Source organism: Labrus bergylta, chromosome 18, assembly GCF_963930695.1.
Source record: "Labrus bergylta chromosome 18, fLabBer1.1, whole genome shotgun sequence".
Lineage (NCBI taxonomy): Eukaryota > Metazoa > Chordata > Actinopteri > Labriformes > Labridae > Labrus > Labrus bergylta.
In genome coordinates, this window is record NC_089212.1 from 24,052,262 (window position 1) to 24,079,251 (window position 26,990).

Here is a 26,990-nt window from a genome sequence, read left to right on the forward strand (position 1 = left end):
GAACCGGGGGTCGTACCATGGGCAGCAGGGTTTTTGTTTTGCCTTGTGTGTTTGTTTGTTTGTTTATTTGTTGTTGCTTATTTATAGAAAACATATTTATATTTTCATTTCATTGTACAGTGTTCCCCTTTGTTATTTTTTGTATTATATATTTGCTTTAATACAGTGAATAACTTCTGTACAGTTTATTTTAAATCACTTTAAATCGCTGTTACTACAACTTATTTATTTTTACTTTTAGTTTTTTTTGTACTTTTCTACTCTTTATTTTCTTTCTATTTTATATATAATTTTAACCTTTTTTGTAGACGCTGACTCAGGGAGAAACACACAAGAATTCCAATGTACCTGTACTGTCCTGTACCTGTGCAAATGGCAATAAACATCTATTCTATTCTATTCTATATACTAGTGTTATTATTATTTTAAGTGGGATGGTTTACATACCCATGACATATGAATTTGGACTGGTGTTTTGATGTTACTGGTTTGTTTTTTGTTTTTATAGTATGCCTTACGTATGTGTTTTCGTTTTGTCACATTGGTGTTTTACCCAAAAAAAAAAAAAGGTGTAAAAAAAAAAAAAAAAAAAAAAGCAAAACAAGAATAATGTAGGTTGCAAGTTAAAAAAAAATACCTTAAAAAAAATGATTATGTCAACGATATAATGTGTTTGCCTTTCCACTGCTTGCCCTAAATTTAAAATATGTGCTGCAGTACCTCCGTGCAGCCGCCGGGGGCAGCAGAGTCACTGTTTACAGGCTGCAGTACCTCCATGCGGCCGCCGGGGGCAGCAGAGTCACTGTTTACAGGCTGCAGTACCTCCGTGCGGCCGCCGGGGGCAGCAGAGTCACTGTTTACAGGCTGCAGTACCTCCGTGCGGCCGCCGGGGGCAGCAGAGTCACTGTTTACAGGCAGGGAGCAGCTGCGAGCTCCGAGCTGGTCGCGTGGAGTTGAACCCAGAGAGAGACACAGAGGAGGTCGCTGGACTAGTTTGTTTGTTTCTTTTATTAAATAAAACTTATAGAAACTCGCAGGCGAAGTTATTTACCCGCGTCCAGTTCACATGGTGGCAGACTTCAGACTCGGAGGTAAACACGTGTTGATAAAAACAACAACACTTTCGAGCGTTTCGAGCTCGCTGACTTCTGCATGGTCGCTAGCTAGCTAACAGTTAGCTTCGGAAGCTACTCGGCTAGCTGGCTAGCGAGGTCCAGCCCAAAAAAAAAAAGTTGTTTACCTCGAGTTGTGGATGTGGTCACCCCCTGAGCTTTTCGCGTATTTTCTCTGGGATAAGAGAGCCAGGACTAAAACTTCACACTGGATTTAACACCGTTCGCTGTTAGGAAACTAGCAGGATGTCCACAGAGGTTGAGCTTAGTCAGGTCGACTCGGGTTTGACAGCGGCCAGCTCCGCGGAGAAGAAGAGCCAACAAAACAAGTCCGACCTGCAGAAAGAGCCGCAGAAAGGTTCGGAAAAGCAGCTGGCGGACGACGTGGCCAAGGGTCCGACAGACGTGCACAAGAAATGCAAAGAAAACGATAAAGAAAACGACCAGAGCAGCAACGCGGAGTCGACTGTGGAGACGGTGAAGAGGAAAGTTGTTGAAGCTCCTCCGCCGAAAGTCAACCCGTGGACGAAGAGGACGACGGGCAGGGTGCCGATCAACAGCATGAACTCGAGCTCCCACGAGAAAGGTGAGATTCTCTTTTTTAGTTTCTACCTGTGGAAACGGATTGTCACGAAGTCACAGCTCAGCAGAGCACGTTGCTGCTGCAGCATTTTGACAGCCTCCCCCTGCAGGGTTATCCACTTTAATCTCCTGTCATACCTCATGTAGGGTGTTTTTTTAGGAGTCTAATGAAGGGGCATAAACTTGAATGTCAGAGCTGTGCAAGATGTGTCGATGGTGGCATATTTGCCCCCATCCCCCCCTCTGTGCTCCGGAGCACCACGTGTTGATTGCTGACAACTTGCTACTTCTTTTGCCTTTAACTTTAGCCACCTCCAGCTAACTCTTTCTCAGGGTTTATCTGCTTTAAGTGGCAGCGACACGATGCAGGAGGTAATGTGGGTGAATAAAAGCTGAAAGGGGGGTCACGATGTGGGTGTTAATCGGGGGGATTGGTGCTGCAGTCTGTGTGTAAAGTAAGCTAATAAGACAGTCAGGCTAGCTGCTGCTGCTGGAGAGACACGTTTTGCATGTCCAATGGCCTGGCTGCCTGCAGTTCCTCCCACCAGCCTGCTCACTACTGTCACTAGTGAAAGTATGTGAACAAGGTGGATGGACAGGTGGGAAGGTTTTAAGTAGGTTAGGGTTGTAAACTAATGAGTTTAGTGATTTTGTGTGAATCTCAATTTGTTTTAGTGATGCACCAGTTAATTATCATCAGGATAAAAACCCCTGAAAATACAGATTTATAATAATTTAAAACGAAATTCTAGCTCCTTTGGTGCTTTTTTATTTTTAGCTTGTAGCTCCTTTTAATGAAATGTAGGTAATGTGCTTCATGAGACATTAGAAATGAGAATATTATTCAAACAGTTAAATCCATTAAAACATAAAAAAAATTGTGTGTAAAATGAGAAATAGTGTAAAATCCTCTTCTCAAGTGTTTTCTTGTTTTCCCCCTGAAGATAAATCAGTTTAATCCATGGCTGATATTCAAAATAGTTTATAACTAGGGCTCTGCAATTAATCGAAAGTGAATCGAAACCGACATTCAGAATCGCTAACCGATGTAATCTTGCACATGTCGGTTTTTTTCGATTAGAGTAGATGTTTCTTACCATTTGCAGAGGTACAGGACAGTACAGGTACATTGGAATTCTTTGTGCGTTTCTCCCTGAGTCAGCTTCTACAAAAAAGTTAGAATTATATATAAAATAGAAAAGCATTAGAAAAGTACAAATAAAATAAAAAATAAGTTGTAGTAACAGCTAAGTAAATTTAAAATAAACTGTACAGAAGTTATACACTGTATATTAAAGCAAAGATATATAATACAAAAAAATAACAAAGGGAAACACTGTACAATGAAATGAAAACATAAATATGTTTATATTATTATTAGATTATTTTCAGGGCAGTCACCTGACGACACGTCCAATCCGAGACATGGAAGCAATGTCCGTTGTTTTGACACATTTTGTCTTTAAGGAAGACGCACCGAACAAAAAGAAGTCAAATGTAAACACTGCAGAAACACAAAGTTATTAGTTTTCTACTGTTTTAAAGAAGTTAATTTCTAATTTAAAACTTAAATGTGTTGTTTTGATTTCAGTTCGAAATATTCAATAAATAACCACAAAATAATTCATCAGATATTCACTCTTTCATTAGAAAACAGATCCCAGATTTAATAGTTGATCATATTTACAGTAGAAACCTCGTCAGTGAACTATGAGGACAAAAAAACAAAAACAAATAATCGTTCATTAATCGTTATCGAGGTAAAATGTTCAATTCATTGTGATATTGAGTTGAGGTCATATTGCCCAGACCTTTTGTGTTACAGTTGCAAACATTGAATGTTTATTCTCAATATCAGATATAAATTACGGCTGAATGATTTTATAAAATCTGGCTCTGCGACATGTCTCCTGTCTGCAATATTAAAAAAAACAGGAAGTGATGTCTGATGAATGCAATGACGTTATGTGGGTTTAAAATGGGCAATTGCACCTGAAGAGACGCATCAAGAAGGATGAGTATAAAAAAATCAGCAAAAAGACAAGTAAGAGCAGGGAGAAGTAAAAACGTTTTTTAAATGGAAGTAAACATTTTATCTTTGGTGATGTCATCAGAGGAATTCTGCTTTGAATTCAAAACTTTATCCTATTCTTTTTTTAATCTATAAAAGTCTGTACCATGAGCTTCAGGTGCACGGTTTGTATGATTTGTAGTTCATTAGGCAGGGTGGCTGTAATGGACTGCAGCAATGCATTGTGGGAAGTGTAGTATTAGTTGTTTTTGTTTGTCCCGACGACTAGAAGCCCGGATCTTTTTGTGTTTCTTGTTTTAAATTATGAAGAGTCCTTTAACTTTATGGAGGATCAGCACTAAAATATCGTCCTGTCAGTCGCACTCAGATATCAGAATTTTATTGGTTAACTTTTTATCTGTCTTATCAGTTAACTAACTAATCAGCCGAGTGTTTCATTGCCAGTTTAAATGTTGATACGGTCAGCACAGCTTGTTTTGCATGTGAGAATTTATTGACACTGACTGATACGCCGTTGTGATCACTTTTAATTCAGTCGGCTCTGAGGCGAAGCAGCAGCTCGCACACTCAGCTGAGAGTGGAGCTGTGAATGTGTGTCAGAGCTGGGGGAGCTATATTTGAAGCATTTGACTCCCGGGCAGCGCGCAGGCATCATTTTACAGAGTTACTGTACAAACGTCTCTGTGGGTGGACGTCTGCAGGCTCGATCAGGGCATACACCCATTCAAGTCGAAGCCTCGGCCCTGTGTCTCTTATCAATCCGACCATCCTCTGCCGAGCGATAGGGACTGACATGCTGCAGCGGGCCACTCCCAGCCTGCAGCCGCCTGCAGAGACACACATGCATACTGCCTCTGGCCGCACACAAAACACCCTCAACTAGTTCAGCTGGGGTAGAGAGAGAGGGGAGGGGGGGTATTTATTCATCCTGTACTGACAGAAATTCCCAACGAGCAGAGCAAACGAGTAACAGCTTCTTTACAGCAACCTGCTCGATGGTGCTCTTTAAATTCTGGCTGTTCTCTCACATTCAATGATGTCTATTTCACTTATTGATTATGTGTCGACAGATCAACAAAACGCCCTGAAAGTCGTCCGTGCCAGCAAGCCCAGAACGAGAAAATCCAGCAAGGTAACTGTCTCTACTTTTCTTTTGGTCTAGGTTAAGTTTTTGTTCCCTTTTTTTTTAAAACCCTCTAAAGTTTCTCAGTTAATCCTCTAAAAATGTCCCCATCATGACATGTCCAACTGTGTAGATAAGCGCTTTCATGTCCTCAATACATCCTGAAAAAGAATCTCAAATCAACACTTGAAATCAGCCACTTTTTTTCTGTTCCTTTACATCACAGCTGATGTTCTGATCACCTTTTAATAAACTCACACGTTGGCGCTTTGAAATGTAGAGTTGTCACATGGGTGACACGTTAGTGTACTGTAACTCCTGCCAGGTATTGACATGCAGGATGAGAAATCAACATCTGCCACAAGTCAACCGTTTGCAGGTTTGAGCTGCCGACGGGCTGTTTTGTTTGCCTCTTTTTCCCAACCAGTTTTTCCACTGCTGCTGTCAAAAATGACTGACAGAAAAGGTACCAAACATTATGAAAGAAAAAAAAAAAGAGATTTCTTATAAACTCTCCCAGTCAGAGTTTCGGCTCTGTGGCAGAATGATTAAACAGTTTATTTTCTTATAAGTTGCAGCTTTTAAATACATATTTTATTGATATATCTACAGCAGCACAAACGAACAAATTAGCATATTAACATATGCACTCCTGAAAAGGATTCAGAAGATCTACAGTAAGTTTCTCCGCTTTTTATACGACCGGTTTATTTTGACATTTTCTAAGTTATGTTGTTAAAGCTACATTGTGGAGTTCTTGAACTTTAGTGTTGCTGAGTACACGAGGGCTGCAGTGCCAAAACCAGCAATGAGTCAGCAAAGCCAGAGAAGAAGAAGAAGAAGAAGTAGTAGTGTGCTTTCTACCAGTAAAGATAAATATATTCATCACTCTTTAAAATGCTCTTAAAAACATTGTTGCAGATTTTTTTCATGAGAAAGGAAGTTGTTATAGCTCGAGGCTCCACAGAAAGCCTAAAACTCTGAATGTCAACATAGACTTTGTTTACCAAAGAGCTCCGCGGGGGTGTTTTTAACTCCAGCTGATCTAAATGTAAACCACACAGGAGCTCATCGTGTTCATTTGTTTTAAAAGTTTCCCTGAATTTGAGCGAGAGTTCTGAATCCCGAGAGAAGATTCTGGTTTAATTGAGGACCTGTTTGTTTTCTGCTCACCAGCCTGATGTCAAGTAAACGGTTAGTTGGCATAATTTGGCAATGCAGCGTGTAACTAATACCTCGGGTGCTTCACCTGTACTGACCCCGTGAGTGAAATCATTAGCACTACTCACTCTGGCTGACGGCTGCTGCAAGAAGCATGCAGACACTTAATATTGTCTGCTGCAGGTCGCTCGTCCTCGTCCTCCCCTCAGAGCAGCCGCCGTAAGATCAAACTTTGTCACAAGTCCCGTTAGTTAAAAATAGTGAAGTACTGAAGTTAGCTAACTAAACCAGGTGACATTATGATGCGTTCAAGGTCGGCTCGGTAAAATGACAGTAAGGTAATTAAACAGCATCATGATGTATGAACATGTAACGTCAAGAAACAGAAAATGTAGGTTCTGGCGAGAAGCTTGAAGATAGATAGATCGATACTTTATTGATCTCGAGGGAAATTCAAAGCATCCAGTAGCAGGTTACAAAGACATGACATGAAACATTTGTTACAAATTAACCACATAACCGACGCTCAAACTTAAACTGTGCAATTAAAAATAGACTTATACGAGAAGTGTACATAACCTGTGCAGGGATAAAAAATATGTGAGATTTAAACAAGAACCTAGAAACAGTTGAGGAAAAAAACATGTAATTAGAATTAATTAATCTGTAATTAATGAAAAATGAAGTTTGATTGGAGGAGAAACTCTCATCTTTCCACCAAATAATAAAAAGTATTGATAAGGACGAAGATCAGAAATCTGCCGGCACAAGTTTCTTTTGCACATCACAAATTGATAAATGGACTTGAGCTTGTGTAGCGTGTTTCCAGTCTTCTGACTCCTCAAAGCTCTTTTACACCGCAGGTCACACCTACACATTCACACCTACACATTCACACACTGATGGTAGAGGCTGCTGAGTCAAGAGTCCATCAGAAGTAACTAATCCCATTCATACCCCGCTGATGAAGCAGTGGGAGCAACTTGGGGTTGAGTGTTATGCTCAAGGTCACAGCAGACATGAAGCTGCAGGAGCTGGGGATCGAACCCCCGACCTTACTGTTGACATCCACAGCCGCCCCAGCTGAAGAAAACATTTCTTGTAATTATTTTTGTTCTGACCATTTAAAGGCTAAAGGGCCAAAGCAGCCGTTAATGCACGTTATTTAAACTCCAGAGTACCTGGAAGGATGAATAAACTTTTGTTCCTTCACTCAGGAATCCACAAATAAACATGTAGATCTTTATATAGGGTGACACGCCCGCCACAGACTTGCATCTGCTAAATATCGTGCAAATATCTATATCTATTAAATATCTGCTGTGCAGCTTTTAGAGTAACTTTAACCTTTTTTTCTGTGTAGCCTTGAGCTCATATCAGGCTGTCCAAATTTACAACTTTCACCTTAGTGGAGCGCACCGGAGCCTGTTTATCGACGTTGTTTGCAGTTTCCTCACAGAGCCGGAGCACTGACCTCCTTTTCCTCCCCCGCTGGTTTCTACCAGGAGTCAGAATCCACCTGACCCACATTAATGATGAAATAACCATACGATGAAAGAGCAGGCGACAGGGATCACCTCGGGTTTTTTACCTTGAGATGTTTGGAGGATCAGCGTTTTAATGTTGCTGCATTTTTGTATAAAAAAGTTTTATACAAATAAAGTTTGATCCTTTGTTTGTGAAATGTTGACTTGACGATGTTTGATGTTAACGTCTTAATTTTTTTTAACTTTACAGTCAAGTGACTTCAGTGATATCACAAACTGGCCCACACCTGGGGAACTGGCCAAAGAGGTACGACAACTCAGTGCTTGTGTCCGATGTGTGTGTGTGTGTGTGTGTGTTTGTGTGACACGTTTTTGCTACAACAAACATACAAACAGTGCTGGAAAATTACAAAGTTCTCTGATGTACCTGCGTTTTCTCTCTCTCTCAAAATGCGCTGCATAGCTTCCTGGTCTCGGAGTCATGTGACATTTAAATAAAACTTAATCGACAGGACGAACATAACAGACAAATAACAAACACTTTGACTAAATAAATGTCTGAATGAACAGTATAACAAACATTTATAAGATATATTCAACTTCATTAATCTTCATGGCAACTTGTTTGGACTCGACAGCGTTAGCTACAAATTGGTTTGTTGTTTTAAATACTGAAAAATTGTCAGAAATGTTTTAATGGTTTCTCAGAGCCTGAGGGAAACTGCTTAATCAACCGTCCAAACTTAATTTACAAATTAATTCAGATTTATTGTTTATATTATTTAGAGTATTTGAAGCAGAGTGCAGGTAACCTAGTGGTTAGTGCGTGCTTCCTATGTATGGAGGCTTTGGTCCTCCAAGCGGATCTGTGGCTCCTTTCCCGCATGTCATTCCCCTCTTTCTCTCTCCCTGATTTTTGGCTTTTTCCACTTTCATATCTCTAAATAAAGTCATAAAAGGGCAGAAATAAACTTAAAAAATCAAAAGTATTTGCAGCAAATCTTGACAAAAATATGTAAAAAATGAATTAATTTAACCTTTAAAGAGTCTGTTGATCAACTCTTTCTTTCTGTAAATCAACATTTTTTAATCTTTGATATGTTGCGGTATTTATTGTGTCACCTGAATTTAAAGTAAATGGCGCCGCAAAAAGTAGCGGAGAAAACTAGAAATATGACTACCTCGATACAGTGATGGTGTAAATCCTCTAGTTAGAGTTACACAGTTAAAGGAGGGACAGGTCGGACTTAAACCCGGGTCGTCCAGCTTGGAGGTGTAAAGCCTCCGTACATGAGACATGATTTAATTAGTCTCATAGCGAGAGTTTATTCTCCGACTCAAATTCCAACCCAAACTCAGGAAAAAAGAGGTGCAACAGCCAAATGCAACCAAATTCACAAAGACAAATGTGTGAGAATAAAAAAGGCCTCGTCATGAGTCATCGACCTCTGCGAGTACGACCTGAAACGACCCTTTTTTTTTTTTTCAGCAGCAACAAAATGTCCTCAACAACAACGAGAAGAAGCCCCCTTCCTCACGCAGAGAGAAGGAGAAGAGGAGGGAGCGACCCGACAGGAAGTCCGAGAGCAGCCACGACGGCGGCGAGAGCAAAGAGAACCAGGAGGCTCAGACGGACCCGCTGGGAGAGCTGCCCAAAGACGGAGAGTCCAAGACGGGACAGGACGCCAAGAGCGCCGCGCTGAAGAAGAGGGGAGGAGAGGGTGAGTTTGTCTTTTAAGCACGTTAAGAAACACTAAAAGGTTTGATTGATGCACACACGTCGTCATGGAAACCAGGTACAACAACATTCATGACTTTTCTAGCTATTTGCTACTTTTAACCAAATTAAGAAATGTAATCGGACAGAGGTAGCATGTTAATGATCGTAGTGTTTGATTGCTGCTTGGTGTAGATGGTGCATGCTCTTCTCCTGATTCATGCTGATCTTTACCTTATTTAAATAAGTAGCAGGCGCAGACTCCTTGTGGAGAGTAAAAAGACACAATACTTGATGAACTCTGAGAGTCTAAAGTGGAGAGGAAATGAAGAGTTTTGTTCCTAATCCGTCGAGATCGCCGGCTAAAGTTTCCTCTTAAACGCGCGGAGTGTAAACACCGCCGCCAAAGGGATCTCAATCAAAGCAATAACTTTAAAAAAAAATGACGCCAAGGCTGGCAAGGTTGACTGTAGTCATGACGACCGGGCAAAACAGGCCTGAGGAAGAGAATATCTTTACAGACTAGTTAATGTATCGTAATGTGTAGTTTTTATCACAGCAGCACATACAGCAACAGCACGGCAGCTGACGTAACATCTGGTGTTTCCACGGCAACGGTACGCATGTCTTGTCTGCCACGGCAGCCGCCTCGACAAGACACGTCCCTTTACCACTATAAAATAATAGATTTCTCTGGCTTTGATAACAGTTGGAAATATTTGAGGTAATGTAAGAACCCAACAAACAAAAATATAACTTAGGTTTAATCAATTTTGAATAAATTAAGATTTAAAATGATTTAAAAGCATGAATTTAAAACCTGTTTGAATAATGAACAGTGTGAATGCAGTGAAATGTAAACATTGATGGTCAAACTTCAGATCTTCAGACATATTTTATTCAAAAGCTGCCGAGAGCGAAAGAAAGAGAGCACTGTCTAAATGACACAAACACGCTGACTGAAACTTTGCCAACATATTTGTGTAATTTAGACGGCGTGCAGGAGTTTGCTCGCTATGCTTGGTATTTAAAAACAAGAAATTATCCAGTATCGGGTGCCAAGGGCGCTTATTTTTGCCGCTGTGGTATCGATATAAATATTTAAAATTAGGTATAATGACAACTAGTGTTGGAGTCAAGACCACAATAACCGAGACCGATTCAAGACCAAGACATTTAGGGATCCAGACCGAGTCAAGACCAAGACATTTAGGGATCCAGACCGAGTCAAGACCGAGACATTTAGGGATCCAGACCGATTCAAGACCAAGACATTTAGGGATCCAGACCGATTCAAGACCGAGACATTTAGGGATCCAGACCGAGTCAAGACCGAGACATTTAGGGATCCAGACCGATTCAAGACCGAGACATTTAGGGATCCAGACCGATTCAAGACCAAGACATTTAGGGATCCAGACCGAGACAAGACCAAGACATTTAGGGATCCAGACCGAGACAAGACCGAGACATTTAGGGATCCAGACCGAGTCAAGACCGAGACATTTAGGGATCCAGACCGAGTCAAGACCGAGACATTTAGGGATCCAGACCGAGTCAAGACCGAGACATTTAGGGATCCAGACTGAGTCAAGACCAAGACATTTAGGGATCCAGGCCGAGACATTTAGGGATCCAGACCGAGTCAAGACCGAGACATTTAGGGGGATCCAGACCGAGTCAAGACCGAGACATTTAGGGGGATCCAGACCGAGTCAAGACCGAGACATTTAGGGATCCAGACCGAGTCAAGACCGAGACATTTAGGGATCCAGACCGAGTCAAGACCGAGACATTTGGGGATCCAGACCGAGTCAAGACCGAGACATTTAGGGATCCAGACCGAGTCAAGACCGAGACATTTAGGGATCCAGACCGAGTCAAGACCGAGACATTTGGGGATCCAGACCGAGTCAAGACCGAGACATTTAGGGATCCAGACCGAGTCAAGACCGAGACATTTGGGGATCCAGACCGAGTCAAGACCGAGACATTTAGGGATCCAGAGCGAGTCAAGACCAAGACATTTAGGGATCCAGACCGAGTCAAGACCAAGACATTTAGGGATCCAGACCGAGTCAAGACCGAGACATTTGGGGATCCAGACCGAGTCAAGACCAAGACATTTAGGGATCCAGAGCGAGTCAAGACCGAGACATTTAGGGATCCAGACCGAGTCAAGACCGAGACATTTAGGGATCCAGAGCGAGTCAAGACCAAGACATTTAGGGATCCAGAGCGAGTCAAGAGGCATCTGTGAGATTTATCACCGATGCTCACTGGGTTTCAAGGATCATTCTGTCAACGTGAAGTCGGAAACATGTCGTGACTCAGCCAGGTTGTTCCTCGTTCTCGTTCTTCTCAGCCCCCCCAAAAAAGCGAGATTGATTGTCGACGAGTCGGGCTCATGAGCCGCACCTTGAAACGACATGTTTCTGAGGTTGGGGGTTGAATATTTATCTTTTTGAAGGTTTTGAATTACCTGTCTCTTACCTTTTTTTTGTAGCACGTGTAGCGCCATCGCATTACAGCTCATGGAGGTTTTGTTTAAAACCTCTTAAGTCCTTAATTATCAGCGACACTTTGAAAGTCAGGGAAACGATTTTTAGACACAATTTTGCTGAATTTCAGTCGACATTCTACTTTGTTAAAACCTAAAGTTCATTCGTTTTTGTTTTATTTATTTTTTTGGAACAAAACTCTTCACGCTCTGTTTTCCGGTGTTGTAATCATCGATAGGTAACAAACGTAAGTGGGTTTCTCTGCCGCTGGAGGAAGCGTCCCGGGACGACGGTGACAAGACGCCCGGCGGGGGGCCGGCACGCTCGGACACAGATCCCACCAGCGACTCGCCTGACCCCACGTCGCCCAATCACACACTCCATAATAACAGGGCGCATGATAGCAGCAGCAGCAGGAGTAAGTTCTTTGTTCACACTTTTTTAGTCTCCTTTCTTTTTTTCTTTCCGTGCTGCGTTTGCTTCACTGTTTGAACTCCTCGGCTTGTTTGCTCTCTGCAGTCCGTCTCCCTGCAAGCTTTTTCTTTTCCAACATGAGAATGCACAATACAGAATGAATGCATGGCAAGGCTTTATTTCATATATTACACAACAGATAGTTACCACCAAGCAATCTGATTGGACAGGAGGCGTTCCATGATAGGGGACAACATCATCAGTGGGGCTTTTCACAAGATGTATCACTCCGCCTCAGCCAGCAGGAGCTCAAAATACTTTTTGTACCCGGTAACATTTCCTCCATTTCAGGAGTGGTGAATCAAAATGAAAAGGATTTAAAATGGGAGGCTACTTAATCTCAGGGTTCAGAGACGCAGCAGGAATCACAACTTTCAGGCAGAAAGACTTAAATATTAATCTGTGGCCTCCTCCTTTTTTTCTTTTTTTCTTCTTTTTTTTTTTTTTTTTTACAGTTCCTGACATATTTTATTTATAATCTGAGCGATAGAGTAATGCTCCTTACTTTTATTAAATGAGACAGCTTGATTATGTTATTTTTTTTAATTTTTGCTCTTGCCAACAGGTTGGAGAAGAGAGCCGCGGGACTTTGGGGACGATACCGGCAGCGTCCGGAGTGAGAGCGGGAGCGTTCGAGGAGGAATACGGGGCCGGGGGAAAGGTCGTGGGCGCGGGAGAGGTCGTGGACGCGGTATGGTTTTTCACTTCAACACCACCCTCTGACTAAACCTCCACTTTTATAGAATTTGTCCTTAATTCATTTAAAAAATGTATCTTGTTTAATCTGCTGTTTGTCGACATTTCTCATGTTTTCTGTTGACTGTTTTTTCCTTCCAGGCCGTTATGAATACTCTCAGAGCTTCCGGGACTCTCAGTCGTCAGACGGCGGCGTTCAGGGTTCCTCAGAGTTTGGCAGCAACATGGTGTATTACTACGACGACGGCAGCAAGGTCCAGATGTACACAGTGGATGAAAAGCTCCTGAAGGAGTACATCAAACGACAAATGTGAGTGATTTATTTCTGAATTCAAACTTAAATGTGGACTCAGAGTCGGGTAAAGGACAAGAAACATGAAATAAAAAACAGACGAGAATAAATGTTGAAAAGAGAACACGTCTGGCAGTAGAAGAACATTTTACTGTATTTATTTTATGTATTTTTTGATCTATAGCGAGTTCCCTTTTCTGTAGTTTAGTTAATTTTGTAACCTTCGATCTACTGGAAATTCCTTATTTCATTTCAAAATAAAAGCAGGTTTTTTATCCAAACAGGAAGTAAAGTACCCTCAAAGTACAGAAACTCAAAATAAAAGCTTAATGACAAATAATGTAATTTCACAACGAGCGATTCCAAATTTGACTTATCACGATCAGCTTTTAAATTAAACGATTAACCAGAATTTCAGTATTTATAGTTTTCCATCATTTTGATACATTTTTACCATAATCTTTCAAATTTACGTCATGGTATATTTTTGTTTATGACCGTCTGGGCAACTTAACACTTTAGTATCCCTCTGAAAAAAAAAAAAAAGTCAGGTATCACCGATTAGTCTGGAAAACATCTGTATGTTTTGGATTTTACAGTTTGTTCATCAAGGTGGAAAAACAGAATCTTTTAGAAAGTGTGTGCCGGGCCGAGGGTGGAGCAATTGAAGATGTTTGCATGTCGGGTGAGGTAACACGTACTCTATTTTAGGAATTTAGGAAAGTTATTTGAATATTAGTGAAGGGTGAAGTATTCAAATATTATAAAATGGACTTAATAAACTTAATTGCAGCAACAAAGTCATCAGAAGGCTTAAAAATAAACAAAAACAGGAGCCTTAAAACAAACCTTTCAAACATTTTTCAAGCCGTAATCGCCTCTAAAGAAGAGATTTTAATGATTTATCTCTCTCCTCAAATCCCCTAAATTGATCTGTTAAGATTAATTTAACAAAAGTGACTTTAATAGCATCAAACACAATCCTCTTAAAGCCACTTTTTAGTTACTACCTTCACAAAAATTGTGATAATAATTGGCCAAAAGTGAAACCTCGACCTGACTAACTCTTACATAAAGCGTCTGCACTTTATCAGTGTCTTGGAAAAGAAACGCGGCTGAAAAGGTCAAGGTGGGGAAAAAAAAGTTAAGTTTTAACCACCAGCTTAAAGTCGAACAGGTGAAGGTTGTAACTGTGCAGATTACAGGTGTGAAGAGTGAACAGAGCATGTGCAGTGTGGTCAGTGAAGCTCCCCTGGGGTTTTTTGTGTGTGTGTCCTGCAGGGGGCAGCGTTCGCTCTGCGTCTCGCTGACAGCTTTGGCCTCATTGCAGCAGCAGACTCAGAATAGTGGATTGGTGAGGTGGACTCCTAAATATAGCCTGAGTGCCTTGGAGGGGACAGAGGATGAATTATTATGTGCAGGCCTGAGCGAGGAAATGTAAAAAAAAAAAAGAATAGAAAAAAAGAAAGTGTTTCATGGGGGAGGGGTGAGAGAGAAGAGGAGACAGTAAGAGAAGAGGAGGAGGAGGAGGAGGAGGGGGCATTCTTGTCTTCTCCTCTCTCGTCTCCCTCAGCGTTATTCAGGCTGCTCACTCAGCCAGCGTTACTCCACATGAAGCGACGACTCCACACCGCCTGCAGGCTGAGCTCCATGTTCAGACGTGTGTGTGTGTGTCTGTGCGTCCATGAGTGTGTGTGTGTTTTATTTTTGTGGTATGGTGACTTTTAAGTGGTGTGACAAGTGGGGACGGAGAGCTTTTCCTCCTGCAGATTTGGTATTTGGTGCCCCAGTCAGTCTTCATCTATTGAGGAGAGTAAAGAAGCTTTATAAACTTCAGGAAGCTTTATGACTGGTGAATAAATGTAGTTACAGTACATCGGCACACATCTGGGATAAAATAAGCTGATAGTCACTGTATCGGTCCGGTCTGTTGGGCTCTTTTAAAATTACACACTTTGTCCAGGTCCATGTTGAAACACAATAAGGAACAGTGAGTGTGCACACCAACAGCCGGTGTAAATGAACACATTAAAAGATGTTGATGCACTGATTGATCACTTTGTTCCTCCTCCAGTGAGTACTACTTCAGCCTCCACAACCTGGAGCGAGACTTCTTCCTGAGGAGAAAAATGGACGTGCAGGGCTTCCTCCCCATCTCCCTCATCGCCAGCTTCCACAGGGTGCAGGCTCTGACCACCGACATCGCCCTCATCGTCGAGGTAAAAAAAAAAAAACCTTCAATAAGGTCAGAGATGCAGCTGATACGAGGCTCCTCACTCAGATTTGATCTGAGGATAACTGGCAGTTTTACCGGAGTATCTGCTTCCAACTTCCAATCCTATTATGAAAATAAAAATGTTGAGAAGACGGTTTGTAAGAAAAAAAAGTATGGTTTATTGCTTTTAATGGTTTTGGAAACAGATTTGCTAGATTTTATTTATCTATTTAGGGACGGCAGTATCTCAGTGTGTAGGGACTTGGGTTGGGAACTGAAGAGTAGCCATTTCAGACCAAAGTATGGGAGTTGATCCTGGTTGCTGCCAAAGTGACCTTGAGTAAGGCAAGGAAGCCCCAACAGCTCAGGAGCGCCCCCTGTAAAGCATCCCCCCCTCCTCACACTTACATCTCTCCTTTTAAAGCATGTTCACAAGTCCTGTCTTTAATAATGTCCTCCTTCTCCTTCTCCAGGCTCTGAAGAGCAGCAAAGAGGTCGAGCTGGTGGACGACAAGATCCGCTGTAAATCCGACCCCGAGCGCTGGCCGATCCCCACCCCGGCCATCGTCGGCTCCCCTCGGACCGACTTCTCACAACTCATCAACTGCCCCGAGTTCGTTCCTCGTCAGTCCCTCAGCTCCACAAACTCTGGTCAGTATTTAACCGCTTCGTTTTTTGTTTTTTTCTCAGACAAAAGTTCAAATTAATGGAGATTTCTTGTGTTTTTTCTTTTTTTTTACTGTCATGAGAAGATCAAAGAGAACAATTAGCTTACTTACAAATATTGTGCATGTGAGCCCAATGCCTTGAATGCTATCTTAAACACAAAAACTAAAAATCAGAATCAGCTTTATTGGCCAGATATGCTTAAACACACAAGGAATTTTACTTTGGTAAACTGTGCTCTCTGAGTACAAAGGTATAATATTAAATATCAACAATAAACACAAAAATAAACAAATAAGCAAAGACTAATATGTACAAGGCTAAATAGGATAATATAAGATAATATTGCAGTGGTGAGTAGTGCAAAGAGAGCAGTAGATGTGGATTCATCTACAGCTAAAAATAGCCCTAAACAAAAACACTGAAGCATGTAATAAAATTATAATTACCAGCTGTTACAGGAGATCATTCAGGCTTTTATTTAGGGGGAAAGTTTAATTATAGGGCATCAGTAAAAAAATGTAGCTATCCAAAATGCTTTACACAGTTTTAAAAGAGCATGAAGAAGAAAATGAAAAAAAGACATTAAGACATTGAAAATAAACACACGATCATGTCTTCAGTTAATGAAAACAGTCGACTAAGTTGAAGAGTCAGATGCAGGGCTGCAGTTTCACCTCTGTGGCTGAATGAGAGCCGACAGAGCGGCGAGTGATTTCAAAGCCGTGTTGAAGTTTGTCTGAGTGTGACCTGTTCGGCCTTTCAGCTTCCTCGCCCGTGGAGAAGACTCCTCCTGACTCTGCTGAGCCCGAGGACTCCACTGACCCCGGCTCCTCCAGCCAGGAGTCGCTCCCGAGCACAGACGCCTCCAAAGGCGCCCCCCAACCCGACCCCGACGCCTGGATCCAGGTGGAGAAACGCCATCGACAACCCTCCGGAAAAGCAAAGGTACAAAAAAAAGAGAATCCCCCTCTTCATCCCTTTCATTCATCCTCTATCTTTCTATTCTTTGTCTCCATTTCCTCCATCGTCTTCTGTGTTCACTTTTTCTTTTCCCGCCCGTTCGTCTCTCCTTCCACCTTTCTGCCGACAGCACGACACTGACGATGTGTGTGTAGTCACCTCTCCTCCCCCCTCACCGCTCCGTCCCGACCTCCTCCTCTCTGCAGTTGAGTACTTTCTGCTCTCACTTGATTTCTTCTCTCATCTTTTATTAACTGTCTGAACTCCAACTTTTCTCATCCAACTCTCACATTTTTTGATGCTTTATTTTATCAATCCATCCTGAAAGTTTGATCGATCTTCTCTGTGTTCCTTTGACAAATTGTTCCTCGTTGATTGTGTCCTCCAGGAGCGGTCTGAGGCGTCTCCACACAGCCACCAGACCCCCACTAAGGCCGAGCCCGACCAGGAGGAGCTGGACTTCTTGTTCGACGAAGAAATGGAGCAGCTGGCGCCAAGGAAGAACAAGTTCACCGACTGGTCGGACGAGGACGACTCGGACTACGAGATGGACGACCAGGACGTCAACAAGATCCTGATCGTCACCCAGACGCCCCCTTACATCCGTAAGCACCCCAGTGGTGACCGGACGGGAAACCACGAGTCCAGAGCCAAGCTTACAACCGACCTGGCCAAAGCCATCAACGACGGGCTGTACTACTACGAACAGGACCTGTGGAAGGAAGAGGACCAGATCGAGTGCAGCAAGGTAAGAAAGTAACACACAGAAAAGTGTCAGAAATTCAAAAAGATTTTATTTTTCTACAAAGTCATCATGGATTAGAAAGATAAGATAATCCTTTATTTATCCCACAACGGGGAAATTTACAGTGTTACAGCAGCAAAGAGCAAAGATTACAAACAAAAAGTGAACACAGTACACATTTTAAATAAAAAAAATAGAATTACAAATGTACAAAAAATAGATAGCTAATCTATTTTTTAAAATCTATATTGTGGTTTCTGAGAGCTGTAGTTTTGACAAAAATCAAAGCCATCTGGGCAGAAAACGACTTTTGTATTTTGTTCCTACAGAGGAAATGTGTTTGAATCTTTATTAAATATCTCCTTCATGAGTGTCCTGGCTGAGACGGGCAGCAGCACAATTTACAGAGTTTCACTAAAAAACAACGAGCAGCCACACATGCAAATCCCCAAAAAATACATTTTTATTATTATTAGAAATTAAAAGACACATTTAACAAATCTAAACGGCAAAGTTTGTCAAAAACAAACACATGTGGGAGAACATCTACAGCCAGATGTGTCCGCCTCCAAGTCATTTAACATCCTCTTAAAAGCATCCAGTGTGGGGGCGCTGGTGGCACAGTGGTTAGTAGTCTTCCAAGCAGGCGGCCCAGGTTCAAATCCGACCTGTGGCTCCTTTCCCTCCTGTCATTCCCCACTTTCTCCCTCTCCCTGATCTCTGACTCTATCCACTGTCCTATCTCTACAATAAAGGCCCAAAACGCCCAAAAATAAATCTCTGTGGCTCCTTTCCTGCATGTCGTTCCCCTCCCTCTCTCTCTCTCTGTTCTCTCTCTCTCTCTCTCTCTCTCTCTCTCTCTCTCTCTCTCTCTCTCTCTCTCTCTCTCTCTCTATTTTACCTTTAATCCAGTCGGTAGAGAATATTCTTCGTGAGATTGACAGTTAATTTAAAACTCACTTTTCTCAGGAACTAAACATGTTTGAGCAGGTACGTCACGGAGAAGTGAATTTACATTTTCACCTCGTCATGTCTGAACAAGAAGCTCCTCATTCATACAGAAGGAAGTCTTCAAGTTTCAGTTTAAATTCAACCGTTTTCTGTCGTCTTTTTAACACTTGGATCTGGAATTATACGTTTTTAAAACACACTTTTGTTTAGAATTTAGCATCAAATTTAAGAGCGTACCAAAGTGTTTAATATGTTTTAAATAATGCTTAATTAGTTTTTCAAAAAGAACAAATAAATGATTTTGCTTCGGGGTCAGAATTAAGATGGAGGCGTATGATCGTTGGAGAGAAAATGAAGGAGATCTTGTGATGCCGTCGGTTAACTCTATTGTTGTGTTTCTTCGGCCTCTGGAAAGCGTGATTCACTTCCTGTTATTGAATTGGCTCCCCTGTTTGTAAAGCCACTGAATGCTTCTAACATTTTACAGTTACAGTCACAGTCACTGTGCCAGTGGGTCAACAGAGCGACTACGTCTAAAGTTAGACACAGAAACCCTGAACATAAACAGCCGGATACAAATACAGACCGCACGCTGACGTACAGGAGTAACTTAATATTTAATACATGATGTTCTTCATTCCTACTGTACGGGTTTAGACTGCGACATTCTTAAAATCTCCATCCTGAATTTTATGACTGTAGCTTCTGATGCAACAACCCTGCAAAGTCCTCGTGCTGCTGCTTTAGGGAAAGAAACGATTGAATCATCTTCAGTTGCAGTGAAGTTTTCTACTTTTTAGAGTCTATAGCTGCAGCTTATGTTGATGTTTTTTGCGGCCTTTTTGCCTTCATTAGATTTGACAGCTGAAGAGAGTCAGGATATGTTGGTAGGAGAGAGTGGGGGGGGGGGGGGGGGGGGGTGACGACATGCAGCAAAGGGCAGAGGTCAGATTTGAACCCACAGCCACTGCGACGAGGACTACAGCCTCTGTACATGCTGCATAACCGCTAAAGGCTATCGGCGCTCCACAGCTGTTTAACATGAGGCCTTGCACACCGTCAGGAATTGCCTCGAGTTTAAAAAGGAAATTTGATCTCATGACGTGTCAATCATGTTTGCACTCTGACTCTGAATCCTTCGCCTGATATAATTAAGGTTTAATTTACTGCATTTTTTTTCACAACTGTCCAAATTGTTAAGAGGTCATTCGACTGTTCAGAGTGTGTTTGTGTGTCGACTTCAAACATATCACCAGCCGCTGCTCAGCATCAATAGCTTTGCAGAAAATGGAGGTCCCTCCCTCGAAATGTGTTTTCCCAGTATAGCTACCAACGTATCAAACTGGACCAATGATGTCCTGAAATACACCTGGAGGGCATCGGGATGATTCTGTTTTAATTCAATTCAAAAAACTTTATTTGCCAACAGGGGGTAATTCAAAGGTACATAGCGTAGAAGCATGAAAAAAAAAAAAAAAAAACAGGAGCAGCAAAGACCCTGCAAGGAAGAACACAAATATAGAAAATAAATGTTAAAAATAAAAATAATGATCACATTAAAATGACTAATTCTGCAGCTCCTTTATCACCATAATTGCAATTAACGGAAAATTAAACAAAAGTTCAACAGTGCAAATTTTAGAAAATCTATTTGTAACAAATAAACTTCATCCATACATAACGTTTGGCTCAAACATACTCAGACTTTAAAGACAAACGCACAATGTGCTTTTAACGTTTTTAAATTGATACTGGATCCTCCAGCTGTAATTCCTCAATGTGCGGTCTTAAATAAAGAAGCTGGCTGTCGTGGCGAGGGACTTGACATTTAATCCTGAGTCTGAAAAATAGGTCAGACCGCTTCTTGACTGTTGAACTCGGCGAGCGCCCAACATTTACTCCTCGTCTGTAGACACAATCATAAAGAAAGAGGCTTTTTCAGAAGGATATGTTTAAAAGTTGCACCGTTTTTTTCCTACACTTTGAGGGATTCAGAAGCAGCACCTCCGACGCTCTGAGCACTTTGACATGAAGACGTTTTGACAGAGGTGTTAAGTCTCAAACTGTAAAGCGGGACATAAATAGCGGACTATTTATCACCTACTATACGAGCCTCCAGGTTTACATGTGTGTCTCACAGCTGCCGCCAGAGACGAGTGTGACCTGCTTTTTGGGAAAGCTGCCTCGTCTGCAGAAACAAGTGTGAACATTAGAAGTACTGACGACAGGTTACACCGCATTATGTCAGCGAATTACAGAAGAACGCATTAAACTCTAGGGCTTCGGACCGGTTACAGCGTTGTGTTTAATGTCAGTAAAGGGCTGTTACCCTACATTAGTTTCTCACCACAAACTGGATAAAATGATGAACACTAACACTCGGCCCCGACAACAAAATAACGCTTAACTTCAAAGATCTTCTCCTAAAAAACAAGACCTCTGTCAAAGTTAAAGCAGCACGATGAGGCGTCTGGAGACAGGTCAGACGTTTGTGACCTTTGACCTACAACACTCTGACCAACGAGCGTCACACTCTGACACATCAACGCTGTCGCATCACCGACGTCCAAAACTCATAGCTGATAATAAAAATACTCTAACCCTTAGATAAAGTTTGATTTGAACGTGTGGCTTTATATTTATGGCACCATTAAAAAAAACACACAAACAAAGAATATCAGCATGAAAGTATTACAGTAAAATAAGCTGTATAAGACGTTCTTTAAAAATCAGATTTTTCCTCTAAAAAGTGAGGTGCAGGGGCGCTGGTAGCCTAGTGGGTGAGTGTGTGCGTCTCATGAGTGGAGGATTAAGCTCTCACAAGCAGGTGACCTGGGTTTGAATCCGACCTGTGGCTCCTTTCCCGCATATCATTCCCCTCTCTCTCTTTGTCTTTCTCTCCCTGATTTCTGACTCTATCCACTGTCCTATCTCTAAAATAAAAAGGTTGTTGCATCCTTTACACTTTTGGGGCGGCTTTGGCTCAGTTGGTAGAGTCTGTCGACTCCTAACCGGAAGGTCGGGGGTTTGATCCCCAGCTCCTGCAGCTACATGTCCGATGCATCCTTGGGCAAAACACTTAACCCCGAGTTACTCCGCAGCTTCGTCTGTGGTATATAAATGCTGAGACATGCAGCATCATGACCCCAAGTGCAGTCAGCCGCCAGCATCACCCACTGCATGCATATATAGCGGCTTGTGACAGCCCTGCACTAATAACATCAAGTACATACGGGCATATTGGTGACAGATACTCATTTTAGTACTTGAACATACAGGTAAAAAAACAACAATAACAGTTTGGCTCTGGTGGCTCTGTGGTTAATGTGGCCCGGGTTCCAATCCGACCTGTGGCTCCTTTCCTGCATGTCGTTCCCCACTCTCTCTCACTGATTTCCAACTCTACCCCCTTTCCTATCTCTCCTAATAAAGGCACAAAAATCCCCAACTTACATGTTAAAAAGACAAAAACAAAACAGTAATTTGAACAATCTGGCAAAATTAGACTCAGGTAGGGAAGAGAAGAAAAGAAAAAGCAATCAACAACAACAACAACAACAACAACAACAACAACAACAGACAACAACAGGGCATAAAGTACAGTGGGTTGATTCCTCCCCTACACAAACAGAAGGTGGAGGGGGCGTTCCCCTCTCTCTCTCTCTCTCTCTCTCTCTCTCTCTCTCTCTCTCTCTCTCTCTCTCTCTCTCTCTCTCTCCCCGAGTTCTGACTCATCCACAGTCCTATATCTAAAATAAACCTTCAAAGAAAAGGTACGCACAACAGCATCGTTACAATTTCAACTAAATATGAATCAGATCCTTTAAAAGTACGACTTATCCCTCTGATAAGAAATGAGGACAGAATGTCTTAAAGAATACAAATAAAGTGTTTAAAAACTGTTATCAGAACAGGACCAAAGTTTTGGTTCAAGCTGTTTGAAGGCTCGCTCCGCTCCTGTCTTTGCCGACGTGTGTTTTCAGCTCGGTCAGCGTGTTCTTGGTTCAAAGGTTGTCAATAACATCTCCACATGTGGGAAATGTCACGCCTGAATACACACACACACACACACACACACACACACACACACACACACACATAACCACACATGCACACACCAAGGTCACCTGGATTTCTTTCTGACGCTGACGTGTTCAAGTTCAAAGTACGCTGCACATCTGCTGTGTGTCACACAGGCCGCCGTGGCTACAGCCGCTGGCACGTCGAGTTTTATTTACACCATGTCACCTCTGTGTTATCAGTTTAGACAGCCCGAGAGGCCGCGGCGTTAAAAAGTCTCAGACGTAAACTCAGCCTAGGAACACTTTAAGATGTATTATTTTATCTTACTGCTGAAGTCTTCTTCACAGAATCGTAGAGAAAGCCGATTTGAAGTTATAAATTAAACTGAAATATTGATTGTCTTGGAGTTTCATCATTTGCGAGCGATCGTCAGCGACAAAATCACCTTGATTTTACTGTTAACTATTTGAGTTTCCGAATAGCCTGTGAGCAACACGTCGCATCGTTTTTACCTTGATGCAACATCTTGCGTAGACATGGACGAGGACGGAGGAAAGAGGCGGCTTTACAAGGCGGTTGCACTCGCTTGTCTCCCTAAAAAGAGCTCGTTAGCTTGTTTTACAAAGTGGAGATGGTGGGGCATTAATAATATCCACTAACATGATTCAAATGTTGAGCTTTGACTTGTGTCGACACAGAGAGAAAAATGTTATCCTGCCGCTTGTTAACGAGCCTCTGAGTGTTGTGATTCGAGTCGACAGCTCGTCAAAACAAAGCATCACACTTTGCACCCTTTGTCTACCTTCAAAATAAAAGCACTGGATGTTGTGAATGTTTGCAAGGGGAAAGTGAAATTCACAGAGCAAAGAAGGAAATATTTAACGGATGCAGTTAGGACAGTGCTGTTAAGACATGCAGAAAGAACCCACCTAACATTAAAATAAAACATCTGCGAAGTCTTGACACAAACAAAAGCAGGTATTCAAATAAAGTCTAAGAGCAGGAAGAGAAGGCGATTTACAGTCAGTCGTTTTTTAAACACTGTAACAAACTGCATGTAAATACGGCTGCACTTGATTAACGTCTCTTTCAAAAAAAAAAGAGCGACTGAGAAGTGAGGCGGAAAAACAGTTCCAGATGATTGGACCGCTTAACCCAGCTGAATCTTTCTCCCTGCAGCTGATTTATTTCATTTATTTTTTTAATTTAAGAAACAAAAACAAGCATTTCCTATTCTTCTTTTTTTTTTTTTTTTTCCCCCCCCACCCTCATGCTGCTAATACAAAGTCTATATGTAATGTAGTAACTGTACAGGGATTGATAGCACTATTTAATACAGAATACATCCAAAACATAGCAGAAAATAATGATAATAATAATATTTTTTTATAATAAATAAAAAAAGGAAATTAATTAAAATAAATAAATAAAATAAACGCAAATGAACCTTTCAAGACGAAAAAGAAGAAAAATATATACAGATAAAGATTTAAATATGTAACTGTTAAACACATATCATGTTATATGTTATAATCACATATAAGTTCATTTACCTGAGATCATATTATTCATATTGTTCTGCTGCTGATTCTAAACTGTGAACGTGTTTCTGTGTTTCTCAGCAGGACGTGGAGAACTTCAAGAAGCTGAACGTGATCAGTAAAGATGAGTTTGAAACTCTCACCCCCAAAGTGCCTGTCGAGCCGAACCAGGAAGCCCCTCCGATTCCCATGTCAGGTGAGACCGCAATGCTTTGAATTTAGACTGCAGTACCCTTTTTAAACACTAGGTGTCAGAGCTACATATTACTCCTTTAATGCTAATGATGTTTTTTCCCCTGTGTTTTAATAAAGGTTTGGCCTCAGTGGACAGCGGTGCAGAATTGGCACGCTCTCTGCCTACGACGGTCCCAGAGTCACCCAGCTCTCACCAGCCCAGAACACCCAAAACGCCTCGCACCCCCGGACGCCAGGACCCGAACAAGACGCCACGCTTCTACCCCGTCATGAAGGAGAGCGGAAACCTCGATGGGCAGGTGAGTACCGGGTGTAGAGATACTATTCGAACAACCCGAGCAGGGTTCAGATTTTAACATTGCAGTGGTCCTCTTTAGATGTTATGGTCTTGACCAGCAGAGGGGCTATTGATATAGATATGACGACTTGTGGGATAAATAACAGGGTCTTTGGGGTGGCTGTGATCTAGTCAAATCAAGTCTAATTACATTTTCATGATGGGGAGGAAGGTGGACAAGTGGTTAGAATGTGCACCCCCATGTACAGATGCTGTTGTCCTGGAAGCTGGCGTCACTCTTCCACTTTCTCTCCCTGATTTCCGACTCGATCCACTGTCCATCTCTTAACATAAATACCTGATGTTATTTTCTTGATGCATTCCAGTAGTTCATTATTTATTAAGTTTTAAAGTTAAAGACAGAATGGAAAAAAAACAACTTGGTTAAATTTTTCAAATCTGCTGAAGAAAGGTCAGAAGTTGGCATTTCTGATTTTTTCAAAGGTCACAAAGGTCAGCCGGCACAGATGTGTGACTCAGCCTGGTTCGATTTCCCTTTTCTTTCTCTTCCTGTTTATTTCTTTTTCATATTTATTCTCTTTAGAAATAAGCACTTATTGTTTCACTTTAAGTTCATTATGTTCTGTAAAATCTGCTCAGAGATGATGGTCTTAATGAAACAAATTTTACAGCTCACAGTTTGCTGTTTAGAAATGAAGTGATTCCTGGTTTATTCCCTCACTTTAAATTGCTTTAAATATGAACGGTGCTCTTTAAATACACACTAACCTTTCCTTCAGACCTGGTGAAACTTGAGACATTTAAATCAATCACGTTTTGTTTGTGCAGGTCTGGAGAGTTTTGTGAGCGTAATTTGCTTTTTGCAACTAGGATAGGATAGGATAGTACTTTATTGATCCCCAGAGGGGAAATTCGGGCTGTACTAGAACTGTTACGTTTTTACCACAGGTGCTTAAGCTTGAGCTGCAGGTAAACGCTGCCTCCTCTTACCTGTTTTGCATTTGTGTGTTTACTCGGTTGCATTGTTGCAAAAAGCTTCGAACAACATATGCAAACGCTTCTCTAGAAAAAAAAGAAGAAATCAAAGTGTATTATGGAACATAGAAATCCCAACAATAAAAGAGAAAGTCCCGACAAATCCCTGAAAATAAAACCAAAAAATGTAGCAATAAAACAAGAAGACATGGAGAGTAAAATAGAAACAACTTTGACGATGATTGATTAAAGGAGACAGTAAAAATAAATAAAACATAAAGGTTTCAAGAGTTTCAAAGCAAACTGAACCGGACTTAAATCCCATTGATGAAGTTTTTTGAGCTAAATGGTGATAGATGTCCTGTTCATGAATTAATCTGGTGGTGTGTTGTTTTTGTTTTTTGTCTTTCCAGACGCCGAGGAAGAAGAAAACCAGCCATAGTTCAAACCCTCCTCAGGAAGCCCACATCGGCTGGGTGATGGACTCCCGCGAACACCGGCCGCGCTCTGCCTCCATCAGGTCTGACCGCTCGCTTTTAGTAAAGACTAAAAACATAAACAGAGGCTGCATGTTTTCATTTTTTAAACAGGGAAAGCAGAGGAAGAACATAAAATGATTATTTCCATTTTTCCCTCTGTTCTCCGTCCATTCTTCCTTGGTTGTGGTCGGTCGAGTTGACCTGTATCCACTTCTCTTTTTGAACTCACTTTTTAAAAAGATCGACTTACTGAAGTTTATTAATGGCCAAGTGGTGTTAAATACAAATCTTCTGATTGAGTTCTTTCACACCTGTACAGTTAGGTGGACAGCTTTTTAGGGCCTGTGTCCAATAAAGCGCTGGCAGCTCACATGACCTCCGTTTCAGAGTGCTTCTCACCTGCGCTTGTTGTTGCTAGGTTACAAAGCTGCTTCAGTTTTTAAAGCTCTGTGTGATTTTAAATTTGAAAATCTGATCAAAGAAAATGTGAAATCAATGTAGAGGAATCCTGTCCTGGCATTAGCAGCAGCTTTAGACCTGGAAATTGTTCCCTGAAAGCCCCGGTGCAGGATAGGCTAGTGGTTATGTCGCACGCCCCTTGTACAGAGGCTATAGTCCTCGTCGCAGCAGCAGTGGGTTCGAGTCCGACCTCCGCCCTTTGCTGCATGTTTCTCCTCATAACATTTCCTGTCTCTCTTCAGTTGTCCTATCCAATAAAGATGAAAAGACCCAAAAAAAGGAGTTAAAAATATGAAACAATCC

General features: G+C 41.7%; 1 protein-coding gene across 7 annotated transcripts in view; it reads left to right on the forward strand.

Moving 5' to 3' along the window:
* Nucleotides 1-919: 919 nt before the first annotated feature.
* The window catches only part of larp1b (La ribonucleoprotein 1B), a 32,871-nt gene continuing 6,800 nt past the window's right edge, over nt 920-26,990 (forward strand). The window contains exons 1-15 of one of the 7 annotated variants that reach the window (XM_065966007.1): nt 920-1,698; nt 4,797-4,858; nt 7,748-7,804; nt 8,987-9,218; nt 11,954-12,133; nt 12,755-12,880; nt 13,027-13,195; nt 15,252-15,396; nt 15,866-16,043; nt 16,825-17,006; nt 17,152-17,226; nt 17,410-17,769; nt 24,363-24,477; nt 24,594-24,775; nt 26,163-26,269. In XM_065966007.1, the coding sequence (XP_065822079.1) occupies nt 1,359-1,698; nt 4,797-4,858; nt 7,748-7,804; nt 8,987-9,218; nt 11,954-12,133; nt 12,755-12,880; nt 13,027-13,195; nt 15,252-15,396; nt 15,866-16,043; nt 16,825-17,006; nt 17,152-17,226; nt 17,410-17,769; nt 24,363-24,477; nt 24,594-24,775; nt 26,163-26,269 (2,510 nt within the window). In that variant the 5' untranslated portion in view covers nt 920-1,358. The remainder of the gene's footprint in view (nt 1,699-4,796; nt 4,859-7,747; nt 7,805-8,986; nt 9,219-11,953; nt 12,134-12,754; nt 12,881-13,026; nt 13,196-15,251; nt 15,397-15,865; nt 16,044-16,824; nt 17,007-17,151; nt 17,227-17,409; nt 17,770-24,362; nt 24,478-24,593; nt 24,776-26,162; nt 26,270-26,990) is intronic. The other 6 variants (XM_065966005.1, XM_065966006.1, XM_065966004.1 and 3 more) reach the window with 6 other exon arrangements.